At 45.6% G+C, this 18,858-nt stretch overlaps 1 protein-coding gene across 8 annotated transcripts in view; it reads left to right on the top strand.

Moving 5' to 3' along the window:
• Positions 1–18,858, top strand: part of LOC147463503 (E3 UFM1-protein ligase-like protein) — a 139,352-nt gene that overhangs the window by 47,228 nt on the left and 73,266 nt on the right. For 7 of the 8 annotated variants that reach the window (XM_086489352.1, XM_086489382.1, XM_086489332.1 and 4 more), the window contains 17 exons: positions 6,261–6,536; positions 6,634–6,681; positions 6,755–6,820; positions 6,911–7,014; positions 7,090–7,183; positions 7,266–7,322; positions 7,971–8,373; positions 8,957–9,111; positions 9,174–9,239; positions 9,321–9,389; positions 9,554–9,646; positions 9,736–9,801; positions 9,882–9,928; positions 10,042–10,105; positions 10,186–10,263; positions 10,415–10,477; positions 10,569–10,661. In XM_086489352.1, coding sequence (XP_086345478.1) covers positions 6,261–6,536; positions 6,634–6,681; positions 6,755–6,820; positions 6,911–7,014; positions 7,090–7,183; positions 7,266–7,322; positions 7,971–8,373; positions 8,957–9,111; positions 9,174–9,239; positions 9,321–9,389; positions 9,554–9,646; positions 9,736–9,801; positions 9,882–9,928; positions 10,042–10,105; positions 10,186–10,263; positions 10,415–10,477; positions 10,569–10,661 — 1,842 coding nt within the window. Of the gene's footprint in view, positions 1–6,260; positions 6,537–6,633; positions 6,682–6,754; positions 6,821–6,910; positions 7,015–7,089; positions 7,184–7,265; positions 7,323–7,970; positions 8,374–8,956; positions 9,112–9,173; positions 9,240–9,320; positions 9,390–9,553; positions 9,647–9,735; positions 9,802–9,881; positions 9,929–10,041; positions 10,106–10,185; positions 10,264–10,414; positions 10,478–10,568; positions 10,975–18,858 lie in introns of those variants that run through there. The other variant, XM_086489346.1, reaches the window with a different exon arrangement.

Raw genomic sequence — 18,858 nt, 5'->3', positions numbered from 1 at the left:
AACAAAATGAAGACATGCCAGAGAGTTCGAGAGCAGTAGAGGAACGTGGTAGAAAAGGCAAGATGAAAGTAGGACTGGTACTAGACTGCATGGGTACTGACCCAAGCATGATTGATGAAAGTACAGAACTTTGCCGAGCTTGGGGCAAAGTGAAAGATTAGGAAGCCCTCATTTTTCTTTGACGGAGGAGCCAAGGCCAACTTCTTGAATTGGCGGCTCGACTTGGAATTACGCCCGACAAGATGAGGCCACAAGCGGAGGTTGTTCTAGCGGCACCCGGATGGGATGTTGCCATTACAGCGATCTTAAAGTTACCTGACTTCTCAAAGCCTTTTGAAGTGGTTACAGATGCCAGTGGTATAGCATTCGGTGGAGTGCTTGCGCAAGAAGGAAGACCGTTGCTTTTACCTCTCGAAAGCTGAAGATTCGTGAACGGAATTATTCAACTCATGATCTTGAATTATTAGTAGTCATTCATGCCTTAAAGCTATGGAGACATTATCTATTGGGCCAGAGATTTACTTTAGTGACTGATCACAAAAGCTTGAAGTGGATTTTTACTCAACCTCTACTCAATATGCAACAACAACGGTGGGTTGAATTACTTCAAGAGTTTGACTTTGAAATTGTCTATAGACCATGCAAGGAGAATTCAATAGCGGATGCCTTGAGCCGTAAAGCCTTTGTAAGCTTAATTTCTATGCCTAGTAACCGAGTTTTGGTCAAGGTAAGGGAAGCTGCTCAAATGGACCCCGATTATCAGTAGCAACTTGCTATCGTGAAGGATAAGACACCTTAGAATGAAGCATCATTACAACACTATGATGTCGAAGATGGGTGCTTATATTACAGACATAGATTGTGTGTGTCGAAGAATGCAACCTTAAGAAAAACTATCCTTTATGAAGCTCATGATAGCCCAACATCTGGACATTCGAGCTATGCCAAAACTCTCAATGCTGTAAGGAAGAGCTTCTATTGGCAAGGAATGAAAGGAGATGTAGTACGGTATGTTTGCCAATGCTTAATTTGCCAAAGAGTTAAAGCTGAAAAGGTAAAACTCCCAGGGAAACTGCAACCTCTAGATATACCTCAAATGAAGTGGGAGTGTATCAGTATGGACTTTGTATCCGGCTTACCCAAAGTTCAGGGAGGATATGACTCCCTAATGGTAGTCGTGGATATGCTGACTAAAGTTTCCCACATCATCCCGGTAAAGACTACCTATACTGCCTCAGATATAGCCTGACTCTTTGTCAAGGAGATTTTTCGACTTCATGGACTTTCGAAACAGATAGTAAGCGACCGAGATACTAAGTTCATTTTCAACTTTTGGACTTCGCTGTTTACAGCCATTGGTACCCAGTTGGATTTTAGTACAACATATCATCTTTAGACGGATGGTCAAACCGAACTTGTGAATCAAGTCATTGAAGACATCCTAAGAGCATATTGCGGAAGAGAACCTAACAAGTGGATTCAATACTTGCCCCTAGTGGAATTTGCATATAATGCATTCCACCATCAAAGTATTGGAATGACACCTTTCTGTGCAGTTTGTGGTCGGGATTGTTTATCACCTTTAAATTTCTCAGATCCAACTATAAGAGTCGAAGCTTCCAAGAAAATGCTAGAAGATATGGAGGCCCAGACTAAGGCAATACGTAAAGACATTCAAGCTGCGAAGGATCGACAAAAGAAGTATGCAGACCAAAGAAGATCAGAAGGGACCTTCAAGCGTGGAGATCAAGTTTTTTTGAGAGTAAAGCCGAAGAAGAGTAATCTATCTTTGGGCAAATTTTCTCCCAAAATGAGGACATTTTGATTTCTCAAGTTGGGGAGAATGTAATGTGGCCTGATCCCGGCAACAACTGTACCCATTGATAAATTGAAAAACAGTGCAATTTTATTGAACTTAAAGTGTCCATTTTTGTGATTTTTTGGATTCAATCATAGGCAATAGATGTGTGTGTCAATGTGTGGCTATTGTAGTCCTTGAGACGAGCTTTCCAATGCACCTGACGGCGTCCAAAACAGAGCTGGAATGTGCACTTTAGCTCACATTTAAGCTTGCAAATTTTTTTGTTATGGTAAAATTGAAGGGTTAAAGGGCCGGGCACTCACCTAACAAGTGTCAGGACATGCATAAAAGGCCCCAGTTATCGAATTTAGTTAACTGAGAGAGCCCCCTCCTCTTGCAGACTTGCCTCCCACCACTTGGAGTTCACTCCAGTTTGCATGGAGCCTCTCCTAGCTTATACGAAGACCCCCAGCCCCCTCACAACAGACATTGTATTCTCAGAGAGCTCTTCAGGAGGAGGAGACTCTACTGAAATTCACTCATGCATTCGTGCGCATACACACACACACACACACACACACTCGCACACACTCACTCGTGGAGTTAGAGGAGGTTCACGCGAGGCAACGCGAGGCGACGAAGTGAGGTGGTGCGAAGCCTCTTTGATGAAGGTGGCACATAAGAGGGGCCATATTCCCCTATTTTTGTAACCATGGTTCGAAAGTATGGAGACCTATCCACACAAAAAAGAGCATGTTGTGTTAGTATGGAGAGTCGAGACCCCATAATGAAATACAAACTGGGAGATTGCAATGTGCATATGCTTTAAGTCACAATGGAAACTCACCGCGAAGCATGGAAGGCAATGTGGTCGTAGAAGAAGAATCGGGCAACCGACCTATCCATTTCTTCCTTCAATTTAGGATTCCAATTTTCTTTGAGGGTGCTTTGGCGATGCGCAATATAAGCCCCCGATGTGGATGCATTTGTCTTGAACGCTTGAGAGGTGGAGCCAAGGTTGGCTTGCCTTTGCTCTCGCGGTGTTGCCGTGGCGGAGGGATCAACGGCCTTTCTTGGCCGCTTCCGCGACCTCATACACTGCGAGCTCCTCAAGAAGCTCCAACCTCTTCTCAGGAGTAATGCGTGGGCAAAACTTCACCTCGTGGCCAGGTTCATCAACAAGATGGGCTCGCACTTTGTTTGCACCACCCGTTCTCTTGTACGGGCATAACTTGCATGTCCATGATCTTGCACCGCCACCTTGACCACGCGCGGTGGAGTCGACTTTATCCCACCACGACCATGTTTGCATGGCGGGCCTCCTTCGAGAAGAGCCGGCTTGAGAAGTGGAGCTAGCTTGAGATGACATGATGGTGGAGAGTCACGAGTGTAGGTGGAGAGAGAGTAGAGGAGAGCTTGAAAGTTGAGAGGGTAGAGGAGGGAGAGAGTAGGTAGAGTGGAGTCTCAAGTCTCAAGGGTAGAGGTCCAAGCCTCGAGGAGAGGGTAGACCGTAGAGACGAAGCGCCGAAGGTAGAGAGGAGAGGCTTGAGCAATGAGCACTTGAGGATTGTTGCGGTGGAGAGCTTGAGACATTTGTCAAAGTGACCCAAAGGGTGGCTTGTATAGCCACCGGGTTGCTTCAAACTTTCAAACATCCAAAAAAGAGCTGTTGGGCTGCCAACTGGCCGTTTGAAACGGTCCTAAATTCAAATTAAAAAAAATAGAATGTTGATCGGCCATCCGTCCCCGTTCGCCGTCCCCGTCCGTTTCGGTCCGTCCTCGGGATGTCTGCATGTGTTCCCGCTTGGAATCTCCGTTGCCGTCCGTTCCCTGCCGTCCTAACCTACCGGTTTCGGCTGTCCCCCGCCCCTAGGCCTCGTCCCCTCCGTCCCCTGTGACTATGACGGAAACCCTAGCATATTACAACTTGCAGTCTTTGTACATCTCTCACGAGGTGTCTCTTCTCAAGCTGATAACCTTGGAGGTCCAGTGTGATTGCTATGTCTTGGGACTACCATCGCCCCCAGAGGAACACTATCTGTCCCAGAGCTGATGGACCATGTTGTGGTTGTTTACGACCTTATGGAAGGAACCTAACCCTAATTTTTGATGCAGGTTTCAGGATGGAAAGTCAATCGACTTTTCGAGCTCGATTGATGTTGAGATTGCTTTTTAAGTTTGAGTTTTGTTTGGAACTTGTTTGGTGATCCTGTTTGCAATGGATGGTATCTGTTTTAAACCTGTCTCGGTGCCGATTTGAATTGTTTGACTCTGGTTTTAATACTTGTTTCAATGATTGGCGATTTTACTCCCGGGTGGAGTAGTGAGAATGCTGTTTTGGTATTGTTTGAACCTCTAAATGACGCAAACGGGATGTCTCAGGAGCGTTTGGTTGAATGCTTGAAAAATAATTGTTGTTACTCTCGGCCCGGACCTGGATAGTTATGCGGGAGAAGTATTAAGAAGTCTGAGGAGTGGTTACTCTCAGCACCTCCAAACGACGCAGGCTGCGGTGTAGGGGGCGTTTGGTTGTAAAAGGTCTCTATATCTTCCGGCCCGGACCTTTTTAGGTTATGCGGGAGGAGTGATGAGGGAGTCGTTCAATATCTTCCAGCCCGGACCTTGTTAGGTTATGCGGGAGGAGTGTTCGTCGGCGACTTTATGTTTCTATGTCTTGTAACATGCATATGTGAGTATTTGTGTTGCATTGTGATGTGCCAACTATTGAATATTTGTAACTGGATGAGGCAATTGGATGAGATTGCCTGGGTATGTAATTTTAGTGCATCAAGATTCAAGACACCTGTGGAAGATCAGTGCGGTTTGGGTGTGATTGCTAATTTTACTACACCGGAATATCAAGAGTTTCGATATGGACGAAAGGAGAAGAGAACTCCTTAACAAAAAAAAGAACAAATTGATTGTCCCTTGGAACGACCCTCTGAGATTTTTGAGCTAACTTGAGTTTTTTTGTAGATATGCTGTAATCGCGGATGATTACTCTCTTTCAAGAAGGGGGAATGTCACAAACTGTTGACCTGTCAAGTCACTGAAGAACAGAGCCAACCTTCAGATCACAACCGAGGGGCCTAAAGCCTAAGAAGAACAAGCAACAGCTGAAGAAGAAATCCTACCAACTTATGAAACCCCGTCCAATGGGGCCCAAGTGACATAAAGGCATTTAAATAAAGCAGGACCCACACACACACACAAAAGGATTTGCACTGGTCTGATGATGTGGCAACTGTAGGAAAATCCGGATTTTGCGCTGACATGATGACGAGGCAAACTGTACGGATTTTCGCGTTTTTTGTTGACTGCTGGCGTGGCAATTGTACGGATTTCAAGGATTTTTGCTGGCAGCTTTTGGGCTTTTCTTTTGGACCAGATGCTTTTGAGTTTGAAGGCTTTTCATGTAAACTGCTTTTGGGGCCTAGGCCCTTTAAATATGAGGCCATGGGCTCATTCTCTGGTATTCTTCTGGACGAAGGTGCAGGGGATGGAGTACCGGCTTGTACTTTGTTGATGCAATATAAAGAAATACCGAATGGGGCGCCAAGGTTTGGGGCCAATACTCTTTGGGGTGGAATTCCACCACTCTGTGTCGCGTGTTTCCTCTCTCTTTCAGCTCAGTTGTTATTGAAGTGCTAAAAGTCCACTCAGTTTGTTCTTTTCTATTGGCACACGGTGCTTGTCTTGTGACAGTGCATTTGGCAGATATAGTACTCCTTTGTCTCTGGCTCTTTTTGGCAAACCTGGCATAATCTCTCCTTTGGGGGTATACCTTTGTATTGGCCAGTCTCTATCTCCAACTGATGAGATGAGGTGGGTATAGAACATGTAAGATTCTAATGCCATGAGATGGGTGGGTGTCCATATACTTGGGGCGTGAGATAAACCCATCATCTCTCATCTGGAGAAGATGGTCTCGAATTTTGTTTTTTTCCCCAACTCATGTGACGGAGACAGCCAAGTCCTCCTAGTATCTAGCTGAATGAGATCATGTGTGATAATCCTGCTAATTTCTAAATGTGTGAGGCTGAGTGATGGTGCATCCAGGGAATACTGAAAAGGGGGCAGCCTTCCCAGATGAAACAACAGAATGACCATGTTTGTAAATATGGCCAAAGGGCATATGGGTTCCAAAGGCCAAAAAGCCTATGCAGTAATCGTTGTGTAGATCTTCATATTCAGCTGACATCAAATCCGAAAGATACAAATTAAAAGAGAGGTTTATAAAGCCAAGACTGTTTCCAAAGTTTGCCGCTTAACATATTTTTGGCTTTCTACAACAAGCCTTATCAAAGGCATACATTTTGACTTTTACATGTGAAGCATTGAAAACTCCTTTGGCTTTTCAGTTTGTAAATGGGTCCTTTCATTTAAGAGCCTCATGTGTCCTCAGCTCTTTGTTATAGAATGCCAACGTGACCCTTCACCTTGTTTTACTTTGGTACAGATACAAGGAAAGTTGGAAGGGGGTCAGTTGTACACCCAAGTATATGTTGCAAGGTTAAGGGCCATGATTCGTGGGGCTGTGAGGGGTTTGATGGTGCCAACAAACTTGGCAACAGTTTGGGCTTGCTTACAGCAGCAGCTTCTGGAAGTAGAGGGAAATTCTGGATGTAGTGCAATTGGTGAAGGGAAGCTCTTTCAAAGTTCATTCAATGGGCTCCTGAAGGAGGGAGCTTTCTCTGGTTCATTGCGCGCGGGTGGATCAGTTTGGACACCTGCTGTAAGATGACCTGTCTCTATCCTTTGTATCGACTCTTACTCATCAATACATTGTTTCTTTTTGCTATTGGCTATCAGGATTATGTTTTTTAATGCAGGTTTTTGAGAAAGCTCAACATGAAGGAGTCGAAGCATTTTATTCACAGGTATTCATCAAGCCCATATGAAAACTTTGGCATACATTAGTTATAGTTTCATCATGTTTATTTTGGATTGCAGAATTCCTACATAAGTTACGACATGCTTCGAAAGCTTGCAATTACGCAACCCAAGCAGTTTTTGCAGGTCAGCTAACTGTAAGCTATGCAGTAGCTGAAAACTGCCGTAGAGTCAGAATCTTGCTAAATTTTTCCTATCGCCTTCAATTTTTTGCAGGGGAAGTATCCGGATGGCATTGCTTTAGAGACTGTGTTCATGCATTCATCATTCATTAGCATGGTGGATGCAGCTGTGGAGGAGGCCATTGATGGAGGTGGATGGTATCTCTTGTTCTTTTCTTGTCCTCCGAAAGAACAGCTGCTGTTTTTTTATCTTGACCCAGTGTTTTTGGACAGGTTGGATTGTGTTTCACTGGTGCCCTCCAGTTTTTCACTAGCGGATGTGGCCAGACTAGTGTCTTTCTGTCCATATATACAAAAAGCTGGGAAAGTCTGTGTGACTTGAAGCCTTTGTCTAGTTTGATACATAGTCTTACTTGTCGTGAGACCTGACACAACTTTGTTATTTGCAGGAAGCTAAGTTGATAACTGTAGCTGAGACCTGCATTGTGAGCACAAGTTTTCTCAAGGTATGACCATGGTTTGAGGTGGCTAAATTTTTGCCTGGTGCTATGGCATAGTTGTGCTTCTGCTTTTAGGAGGCTGTGTTCACATCAACTCAAGAGATTTACAATCGGTTTAGCTACTGTTTGGCAAGGCATTGAACTGTTTGAGGGATTTAACCTTCGCCTGTCCTGTTTTCTGGTCAATGTTTGAATTACTGCTCGCTATTTCTTTTTATGTGTCTGCTAGTATTTGTGTGTGTGGACGCTCATGAAAGTTTTATTAGAGATTTTGAATTCAGGTTGGGTTTTACACTACTCTTTCTTTAAACTGTAAAATGCAACACTAGTCGCACAGTGTCCCTTGGTTGATGTCTCCTCGTTTTAGGTTTAGCTATTCTGCATAATAGTTATAGGATAGTCACAATTGTGACATAATATATAATTGTTTGGGCATGTATGTGCTTCATATTGCATTGTAAGGTGCTTCAGCCTTGCATGTTGTTTGTGAAGGAAAGTAAGCCTTCCGTTAGCAGACCTTTGCTTTATGGTGCATAGAGACGCAGTTATGTTAGTAGTGCTGTTACTGTTCATGTTGTCTTTTTTGTCCAGGTGTAGACAGCCCTTTGATTTTTCTCCCGAAAAATAAATTTTCTGATTGTATCACTTTATCAGGTGCTCTTAGAGAAATTGGAGCTTGAAGTTAAGGACCTGGTCTCCTTGTCTGCAGAAAAAAAATCTGACGTTAGGTTTGTTCCTAGTGAGGCAACGGATGTGACTCTCAAGGGAAACATTTCTCAAGGAAAATCTGGTAAGAGGAAAGGAGGCAGTGTAGCCTCCAGCAAATCTACAACTTCTGAAGCTGGAGAAGATGATTATACTGTTGGAAAAGGGTCTAAAGGAAAAAAGAGGGGAGGAAAATCTAAATCTGGAAATCAGTCTACAGTCGCACTCTCAAACAGGGGTGGCAAGGGTAATTCAGAAAAAGCAAGTTCAAGAGAGGAGGATACAATATCAGAGGATTTTCTTGCAACACGGATATTGGAATTATTTCCTGAACTTGAAGGTGCGGGGATGGGTAAGTTTTCTTACGTGTCATGAGTTGTGATGTGGGTGTAGATTACATTTATGCCACACTGAGTAACTGATTGTAAAATGTTGGAATATGTATATAGGAGTCTCATTTGTTGTCCAGCTAAAGTACTGTTACTTGTTGGATTGTATGTCCAGACTGTGGGTTACAGAATACCGTTAGAACCCTTGATTTGACAGATAGATAACATCTGGCTGCGTGTTTGCTCATTTTGATCACCCATTCCTTCTTTATCTCCCTCTATGAGAAGTAGCTGATGCCCACTGCTGTCCACAAAAAATTGAAGAGCTGAGTGCACCTTTCCAGGTCTATGAGCACTTTTTTTGTAGCTCCAGGCAGAAAAGTTAAAAGTCCCAAATATTTTGAAGTATATATGCTTCTGGTTAGAGCGAAAGTTGTAATGTTGGTTCGATGGCAGAAAGCTGCTTCTCAAAATTGAGTTTACAGTGGAAGTCACGATACTTGCGGTCCTGTTTTCTCTGATTCTTGCAAACAGTCTGCAATTCTAGTCTTCCGATGAGACCTGTTATGAGCTCTGATTTCATCCATATTTTTTGGTTTATTTCAGGTGATGATGGTGTTGGCACGCTTTCCAAGTCCGTTGCAGCTCATTTGAGACCTTCACTACTCTCAATCTGGGAAACAGCTAAGCAAGCTTCCTTTTCTGCAGCTTCTGAAGACAGGCGGCATCGTGCAGACGCCTTGCAGAAAAAAACTGATGAGGTATGCTAACTAATTCTTTATTATTGCTTCATGGCTCCAAGCTTAAATCTTTTTATTTGCAGGAGTATGCTAGCTTCCAGCTTTTTGCAAAAGCATTGGATCTGTTTCACAATGATCATGTGACTTTGGTTAGTTTGTACTTTGAGACTATTTGTTTTCAAGCCATACCTGGCTTTGACTTAAGCGGGTCTTGTTCTCGTGGACTTCAGACAGCCCTTCATAGACACTTATTACGAACAACTGCATCTGAACTTGTCGATGTGATCTTGCAAACTCAAGTGAGTCACCTTGTTATGGCTAAATTATTGTTACAAAACTATTGCCTGGTAGGATGTAGTATAATCAGGGCACAAGCAGTATTTTCAGAAGGTAGGAGATGTCATGCTTGTTCATTTGTCAATTAAAAGCAAACACTTTGTTAAGTTATGAAGTTGCTTTCAAGGAACTTGAAAGAAGACTGGAAAATGGGGAGATTAGCGAGGAGTCATTGATACGCAGGACTGAGCCCTTGAATGGTTCGGAGCGGCTGTTTTTGGTATGCAATGTTGTCTTATATCAGCTCTTAATCTTAAGCCAGCTCTTCGGTATAAAAGTAAACGAATAGCCCATGTTCACCTTCAACAGGCCAAGGGTTTTGATGGAGCATTAACAACCAAGTGTGTGAAAATGGTGGAAGTGCTAGAAGGCAAGGTAAGATTCAAGTAGGTGTGTTGTATGCTAAGATTTTGAGTATCTCAGGTGTGTTGAGGCAGTGACATGGTCTACAATAGGCTGTTGAAGAGTTTGAGCTGGCTTTACAAGATGTAGCAGATGAGTGGTAAGCGTACTTCTATATTTTCTTCATTCTTGCCAGCCTTTTGGTTTTCACACCATCTGTAATGATTGAGTCTTTTATTGTTTGGATGATTTTTCCGTCGGTATTGAATCCAGTGGTTTGCGATTGAAAAAGCTAGATAAGAAGGCAGAAAGAGCCCTTTTGTCAACATATCGTAAGGTAGTTGGATTCTGAAGATCAAAAGTTGATTCCTAGTTTAACTAAACAGCTTAACTGACTTTTTGTAACCATTGCTGCAGGAACTAGTCTCACAGATTGAGAGTGAAAGTGACCCGGTGACTTTATTGCCAAAAGTTGTTGCACTGCTTTTTACCCAGGTTATCATTAGATTCACGAATTCAGCTTTAAAACTTGTTTAGTAAAACTTAGGGCTTTTGAGTTTTCATCGAGGGATTCAAACCTGGCTTGGGTTTTCTCAAGAGATCCCTTGCAGTGCATGATGTTTATGCTTCTCTTTTTATCAAACAGGTTTACAACAAAGCCTTGCAAGCTCCCGGACGCACCATTGGGTCTGCCATCACCCATTTGAAGGTTTTATTATCCCTTCACATGCTCTGTCTGGGCAGTTACTTGCATGAAGGAACTTTCTCTGTAAAAAAATCTAATACAATCCTCAAATCAGAAAATGATATCAGAAGATGCATATGCAGTCCTGGTGGAGTATCAGTCTGCAACAGTAGCACTCCTTTCCATGCTGTCCACTTCAACTCCTGGGGTCAGTCCAGTTTCTTCCTTTTTTCTCGTGTTAGACTCTGTGCTTGAAATGTTCGCATTATAGAAGAGATTTAACGAATGTGTCTCACTTGCCAAAAGCAACCTTGTTTACTGTCCTCTTTCGAAAGTAATAGTCATTAATGATACATTTTCTGGGCAATGCTGGGCCTCATCCTATTCAGGCCTGTGGTCATTCAGGCCTTTTATTGCCATCAAAAGGACAAACAGTGAATAATCCTATACATGGCCTTTTTCTTTTTTTTGCTGAAGGAATTCTTTGTTTTAAGTTTTAACAAGCATGTTTTTTACTGGAATGTACTTCTTGATCTAATGGAGGTGATTGTAAACTACATGATAGGCATACCCAAACAGAAGATATTGATAGATATTTACGATTGTGTGCTTATGCTTGTGACCTTACATAAGGTCTTCTCCTAGAATCTATATTCATAGAGGAACATGCCTTCCTCTGTTTCCATTAAAGCAGCTTGGAAGTTGAAAACAGACCAAGAGAAAGACATTTAATTTTGAAGTCAGAAAGTAATGGAAATAAAGTGTAGAAATTGAGAGATCAAGTTTTGTGGTTGTCAGTGACCTTATATCAGTTATTATTGTAAGAGTCATCAATTGTGTCTCAAAAAACAAAAAATGGACCTCTATGTGGGGCCGGTTCCAATATAAGCTTTGTACATGAAGAGACGAGCTTAAGTTTTTGGAGTATGTAGTTCTGCATTTTGATTGCTTGCAATGCTAGAAACCAGACATGAAACATGTTCAAATGTGGAAGCTAACCTGTACTGATGAGATATTCAACGTAGCTTAATGTGCATTGTTGCTCAATGCGAATTTTAGTAATAAGAAACTGGAGCGTGTCACTGCTGTTGACAATACCATCACAGTAAGCACCTCAATGCAGCAATGAGAGACATTTATAGTGTAATATCCATGTATACAGAATTCGTCTCCCGTGTGAATGTGTAGCGAGTAGGGGCTGCTACTCGTGGCCTGTGTGCTACACTGAACTGGAAGGAGATGGTCATCGACATCAGAGCATGATCCACTGCTATCCCGATCGGTTTGGACTCAACTGTGAGATCCTGGATACTAGAGATGAGATTCGGCTGTGCCATGACATAGTCCACTGTGCTGGCTCCATGTCTGTGTGGGAAGCATGTAAAACCTCCCGAAGTAGGAAATCTCTGTAGGCCGTTCAAGATGGCCAATCCATGTGCAGTGCCCATGTCTATCAGGTGTTGCCCATACTCAGTACATTCCACATCGTGTGATAGTCTGGAAAGGCCCGTCTCTGCAACATCTAGTTCTCTTAGCATCTCCTCTGAAGTATCATAAAACAGTGCTTGGTGATGGGCAATCCTAGCATTGAAGTCCCCTAGGATGATAATGTCACCGTCCCTAGAGAACTCCCATATGTCATCATCCAAAATAGAGAAAGGGGACTGTCCTCTGGGTGATGCATAAACTGATGTACTCGGGGGAAAGTAGCAAATAGCTAGATAGAGGTATCTGCCTGTCTCTGCTTTCAGTCTCACCCACATGTACCTAGCGTGCTCGTCCCTGCGGGCTATATGTATCAGTGGCTGCAGATCCTCTCTGAATAACACTGCTACTCCCCCCGAGCCCCGCCCTCTGTGCTCTGAGCGTGTCTCCTGTCTGTAGGCCGTCTCCCACCTGTATCCACTGATGTGAGGCATGGATTGCCCTGGGGCTTGGTGTGTCTCAGAGTAAAAGATGATGTCTCTTCCAGTAAAGCTATCCTCAAAGGCACCCACATCAAGACGCATAGATCCATTGCAATTCCAGGCAGCTACTTTGAGTGTGGTCCCATAAGTCTCGCATAAGAGCGAGAGAGAGAGAGAAATGAAATGAAATGTTATATTAACGTCTTCAAAAGGCCACAATGACCTATGAGACCTGAAAGTTACAAAGTGGTTGATCTAATACAAAGTCAGAGTAACAAAATAACCTAACAACAGTACAAAACAAAGATATATACTATGGGGTCCTAAGTTGGTCGATGTGAGCCAGGCAAGAAAACTAAGCAGAATAATGGGCGGCTTGTTGGGATAGCTGAATCACAAGAGATCTAGCATCGGTCGTTGGCGAATCTCATCAATTTCCTCCATGGTTAGTAGTCTGACCGGGCGTCTTGTATGCCTGGCCAGCGTGCTCCGAATTTTCTGTCGTAGCCTTCGTCGATGCTGTGTAGTTCTTCGCAGTCGCGGGCGCCTGGATTTCCCCAGTTCAATTGCTCGGTCAATCAGTGTGCCTCTGGTGTGAGACGGGGGGGAGTTCTGCTGTGGGAGTGGCTCTTGCGGCTGTCCTGTGTCTGCTCTAAAGAAGTCTGTGATCCGTCTTTGAGACTGGCTAGCCTCGCCATTCATCAGGCTTGTCTGCACAGCTCGAGCAAGAACAAACCCAGGCATCTCTGATCTTCGTATCCCATGACTCTTGAGAGTGGTCCAAAACCCTCTCTGAACAAGCAATGGAAGCGGCCTCGTATCTCGTAGTAGACGGGGCAGCGGCATGTATAGTGTAGCTTTGTCTCAGGTTCCATGTTACACAAGGGGCATGTCCTGTCCTCTGCTGGTAATCCGCTGTATCTCCCAGTCTCAATCCGCAACTGGTGAGAAGATGTGCGTAACTGGCCAATAGCACATCGTATCCCATGAGAGAAGTGGATATCCATGTATTTGGGTCTCGCCACAAAACCATCTTCCGTAAGTTGGAGGAGGTGGTCTCTGTAGAAAGCCATCTTCGTGCCCAATTCTTGTGCTGGTTGTATCCATGTCCTCCTGGTGTCTAGCTGGGTCAGGTCTTGGCGGATGAGCTTGGTAATCTCTGACTGTGTAAGAGTTAGAGATGGTGCATCCAATGAGTACTGAAAAGGTGGCAGCCTGTCTATGGTGAACCCATGTGCCTGAAACCATGATGTCATCTCCCCATACCAGCATGTTGTATCTCCTTGTATGGCTAGCTGTCGAGAGGATTCAAGTGCTATGCGAGCATATCTGTCTCCAGGAAGTGCTCATGTGCAGTTTATGAAGGAGACTGATCTGGTGAGCCCCTCCACCACAAGTGGGGGGGCCGCTAGCTCTGCTCGGATAATGGCCCGTGGTACTGACGCCTTGGCTCTAATGAGCCGCGAGATCATAGAGACGAGAGGTTTCTCCATGTTCCCCCATCCGTCTGAGCGACCCAGCCTCCCGTGGTGATCCAGTGAAGGTCCCCATATCTCGGTTCCATAGAGCAATGCTGAAGCCACCAAGGTGTCAAAGAGCCAGAGCTTCGTCCGGGGCTCCTGAAATTGAACCTGCGAACACATCCTCTCTAATCTACCCAATGCTGCATGCGCTCTAGTAAGTCTGGTCTCTGCTGCTCTTCTGAGTGAGAATGCAGGTCCGCTAAAAACCACTCCAAGGTAAGTGTAAGCGTCTGTGTACCCCACAGTCTCCTGGCCGTATGTGAATGTAGGTGCTGACCTCCTAATCCACTATGGGGTGGTATTAAACACCATAACCTTGGTTTTACCTAGGTTGACAGACAGACCACTTTCGTGGGCAAACGTATGCAAAGCATCCAATTGACGTTGCATTCCTTCTGGGGATTCGGAGATCAACACTATGTCATCAACATATAACAAAAGTGGAATCCATGTCCCTGCCAACTGAGCACGTTTATCCCCATCGCTGTCAATGTAGTCAGAGACCTCATCCACATACATACCGAAAAGAGTAGGAGAGAGCGGGCAGCCTTGCTTCACCCCAATAGTGGAGTAAACCGGTGTAGAAAGTCCCTCCGGGGGGCGTACATGCCCTACTACTGATCTGTACAATGCCATGATCCCCCAAATGAGTTCTGTGGGTACTCCCATTTCCTGTAGTCTGCGCATCAGTCGAGATAGAGAGAGAGAGAGAGAGAGAGAGAGAGAGAGAGAGAGAGAGAGAGAGAGAGAGAGAGAGAGAGAGAGAGAGAGAGAGAGAGAGAGAGAGAGAGAGAGAGAGAGGAGAGAGAGAGAGAGAGAGAGAGAGAGAGAGAGAGAGAGAGAGAGAGAGAGAGAGAGAGAGAGAGAGAGAGAGAGAGAGAGAGAGAGAGAGAGAGAGAGAGAGAGAGAGAGAGAGAGAGAGAGAGAGAGAGAGAGAGAGAGAGAGAGAGAGAGAGAGAGAGAGAGAGAAATGAATTGTTATATTAACGTCTTCAAAAGGCCATAGTGACCTATGAGAAAAGTTACAAGGTGGTGGATCGGATACAAAGTCAGAGTAACGAAAATAACCTAACAACAGTACAAAACAAAGATATATACTATGGGATCCTAGATTGGTCGATGTGAGCTAAACAAAAAACTAAGCAAAAATAGGCGGTTTATCACAAAAAATCTAGCATCGGTCGTTGGCGAATCTCATCAATCTCCTCCATGGTTAGTAGTCTGACCGGGCGTTGTGCATGCCTGGCCAGCGTGCTCCGACTCTTTTGACGTAGCCTCCGTTGGTGCTGTGTAGTCCTTCGTAGTCGTGGGCGCCTGGATTTCCCCAGTTCAATCGCTCGGTCGATCAATGTGCCGCTGGTGTGAGAGGAGGGGGAGCTCTGCTGTGGGAGTGGCTCTTGCAGCTGTCCCGTGTCTGCTCTGAAGAAGTCTGTGATCCGTCTTGAGACTGGCTAGCGCTGCCATTCATCAGGCTCTCTCTGTGTCTGCGCAGCTCGAGCAAGAACAAACCTTCTCTGATCTTCGTATCCCATTACTCTTGCGAGTGGTCCAAAACCCTCTTTTAACACGAGAGAGAGAGAGAGAGAGAGAGAGAGAGAGAGAGAGAGAGAGAGAGAGAGAGAGAGAGAGAGAGAGAGGAGAGAGAGAGAGAGAGAGAGAGAGAGAGAGAGAGAGAGAGAGAGAGAGAGAGAGAGAGAGAGAGAGAGAGAGAGAGAGAGAGAGAGAGAGAGAGAGAGAGAGAGAGAGAGAGAGAGAGAGAGAGAGAGAGAGAAGAGAGAGAGAGAGAGAGAGAGAAGAGAGAGAGAGAGAGAGAGAGAGAGAGAGAGAGAGAGAGAGAGAGAGAGAGAGAGAGAGAGAGAGAGAGAGAAGAGAGAGAGAGAGAGAGAGAGAGAGAGAGAGAGAGAGAAGAGAGAGAGAGAGAGAGAGAGAGTAGAGAGAGAGAGAGAGAGAGAGAGAGAGAGAGAGAGAGAGAGAGAGAGAGAGAGAGAGAGAGGAGATAGAGAGAGAGAGAGAGAGAGAGAGAGACGAGAGAGAGAGAGAGAGAGAAGAATCTAAAGTACGGAACTTCAAAAGCCCTAGTGACTCTATGAGACTAGAAAGTTACAAGGTGGTGGATCTGATACAAAGTTAGAGTAACGAAATGACCTAACAAAAGTACAAAACGAAGATATATACTATGGGATCCTAGATTGGTCGATGTGAGCTAAGCAAAAAACTAAGCAAAAATGGGCGGCTTATCACAAAAAATCTAGCATCATGGTTAGTAGTCTGACCGGGCGTTGTGCATGCCTGGCCAGCGTGCTCCGAATCTTTTGACGTAGCCTCCGTCAGTGCTGTGTAGTCCTTCGCAGTCGTGGGCGCCTGGATTTTCCCAGTTCAATCGCTCGATCGATCAGTGTGCCTTTGGTGTGAGACGAGGGGGAGCTCTGCTGTGGGAGTGGCTCTTGCGGCTGTCCCGTGTCTGCTCTGAAGAAGTCTGTGATCCGTCTTTGAGACTGGCTAGCCCCGCCGTTCATCAGGCTCTCTCTGTGTCTGTGCAGCTCGAGCAAGAACAAACCTAGGCATCTCTGATCTTCGTATTCCATTACTCTTGAGAGTGGTCCAAAACCCTCTCTGAACAAGCAATGGAAGCGGCCTCGTATCTCGTAGTAGACGGAGCAGCGGCATGTATAATGCAGCTCTGTCTCAGGTTCCATGTCACACAAGGAGCATGTCCTGGCCTCTGCTGGTACTTCGCTGTATCTCCCAGTTTCAATCCGCAGCTGGTGAGACGATGTGCGTAAGTGGCCAGTAGCACATCGTATCCCATGAGACAAGTGGGTATCCATGTATCTTGGTCTCGTCACAAAACCATCTTCCGTAAGCTGGAGAAGGTGGTCTCTGTAGAAAGCCATCTTCGTGCCCAATTCTTGTGCTGGTTGTATCCATGTCCTCTTGGTGTCTAGCTGGGTCAGGTCTTGGCGGATGAGCTTGGTGATCTCCGACCGTGTAAGAATGAGAGATGGTGCATCCAATGAGTACTGGAATGGTGGCAGCTTGTCTATGTTGAACCCATGCGCCTGAAACCATGATGTCATCTCCCCATACCAGCATGTTGTATCTCCTTGTATGGCTAATTGTCGAGAGGACTCAAGTGCTATGCGAGCATATCTGTCTCTGGGAAGTTCCCATGTGCGGTTTATGAAGGAGACTGATCTGGTCAGCGCCTCCACCACTAGTGGGGGGGCCGCTAGCTCTGCGCGGATAATGGCCCCTGGTACTGATGCCTTGGCTCTAATGAGCCGCGAGATCATAGAGACGAGAGGTTTCTCCATGTTCCCCCATCCGTCTGTGCGACCCGGCCTCTCGTGGTGATCGAAAGAAGGTCCCCATATCTCAGCCCCATAGAGCAATGCTGAAACCACCAAGGTGTCAAAGAGCCAGAGCTTCGTCCGGGGCTCCTGAAACTGAACCTGCGAACACATCCTCTCCAATCTACCCAATGCTGCGTGGGCTCTAGTCAGTATGGTCTCTGCTGCTCTACTGAGTGAGGATGTAGGTCCGCTGAAAACCACTCCAAGGTAAGTGTAAGCGTCCGTGTACTCCACAGTCTCCTGGCCGTATGTGAATGTAGGTGCTGACCTCCTGATCCACTGTGGGGTGGTATTAAACACCATAACCTTGGTTTTACCAAGGTTGATAGACAAACCACTTTTGTGGGCAAACGTATGCAGAGTATCCAGTTGACGTTGCATTCCCACTATGGATTCGGAGATCAACACAATATCATCAGCATATAACAAAAGTGGAATTCATGTCCCTGCCAGTTGTGCACCTTTATCCCCATCGCTGTCAATGTAGTCAGAAACCTCATCCACATACATACCGAAAAGAGTAGGAGAGAGCGGGCAGCCCTGCTTCACCCCAATAGTGGAGTGAACCGGTGTAGAAAGTCCCTCCGGGGTGCGTACATGCCCTACTACTGATCTGTACAATGCCATGATCCCCCAAATGAGCTCTGTGGGTACTCCCATTTCGTGTAATCTGCGCATCAATCTAGCTTTGGGTACTGTGTCAAAATCTTTTCGGAAGTCCACAAAGCTACAATAGATCCGTCTCCCATGAGATCTGCCTTCCTCGATGATGGCCCTGAGTGTGAAGATATGGTCAAGAGTAGGGAAGCTTCTCCTGAACCCTGCCTGCCTAGTTGCACGCATTCCTTCCCTCTCTGCCCATCTACTCAGCTGTTGCTCAAGAATGGATGCATACAACCGTGCCCGTGTCTACCCAATCATAATAGTGCGATAATTCCCAGGCTCCATGGGGTCTCCATCCTTAAAGATAGGTACGATCGTAGATAGGCTCCAAGTGTCCTGTAGGCCCTCACACATGGCACGGTTAAACATAACTGCTAGAAGCTCTGCTAGTAGGTCTTTGGCATGCATGAAATGCTCAGCAACTAAGCCATCATGATCATATGCTCTCCCAGTCCTCATCTTGTCAATGGCTTTCTTCACCATCTCAGCGGTGAAAAAAACACGTGTGTGTGGGCATGGATCGGGGGGGTTGGGGAGGGGCGGCTGTCCAAGTACTGTGTACAAAGATGATGCGTATTGACCCCAGGTCTCTGTGGAGGAAATAGCAGGGGGGGGGGGGATTGCTCATGAAAGAGCCGCCACGCCTCACGCGAGTCCCGACTCAAGAATAGCTGATATAGATCCTGCTCGAGTCGAGCCAAAAAAGCCCTCTTCTTCCTCCGCACCAGGCGTCGGAAGTCAATCTGCGACTGTCTGTGAGTGGCATCCCCCAAAAGCACCTTCCTCTGAAGTTTTGCTCTAGTCTGGCGGCACTCCTCATCGTACCAGCTGTTCTGGGGCATGCTTTCTGATCGGCGGGCTCCTCTGCTCAGGCTGAGTGTGTGGGTATGGCTCTGCTGTTGCCTCATGTAATGTCTGTGTCAGTATAGTAGTTAGCTCCCCAGAGGTCGCCCCGGGTC

The sequence above is a fragment of the Adiantum capillus-veneris genome, chromosome 2, assembly GCF_014529385.1.
Source record: "Adiantum capillus-veneris isolate H3 chromosome 2, ASM1452938v2, whole genome shotgun sequence".
NCBI classification, from domain to species: domain Eukaryota; kingdom Viridiplantae; phylum Streptophyta; class Polypodiopsida; order Polypodiales; family Pteridaceae; genus Adiantum; species Adiantum capillus-veneris.
This window is presented reverse-complemented; position numbering and strand designations above follow the sequence as displayed.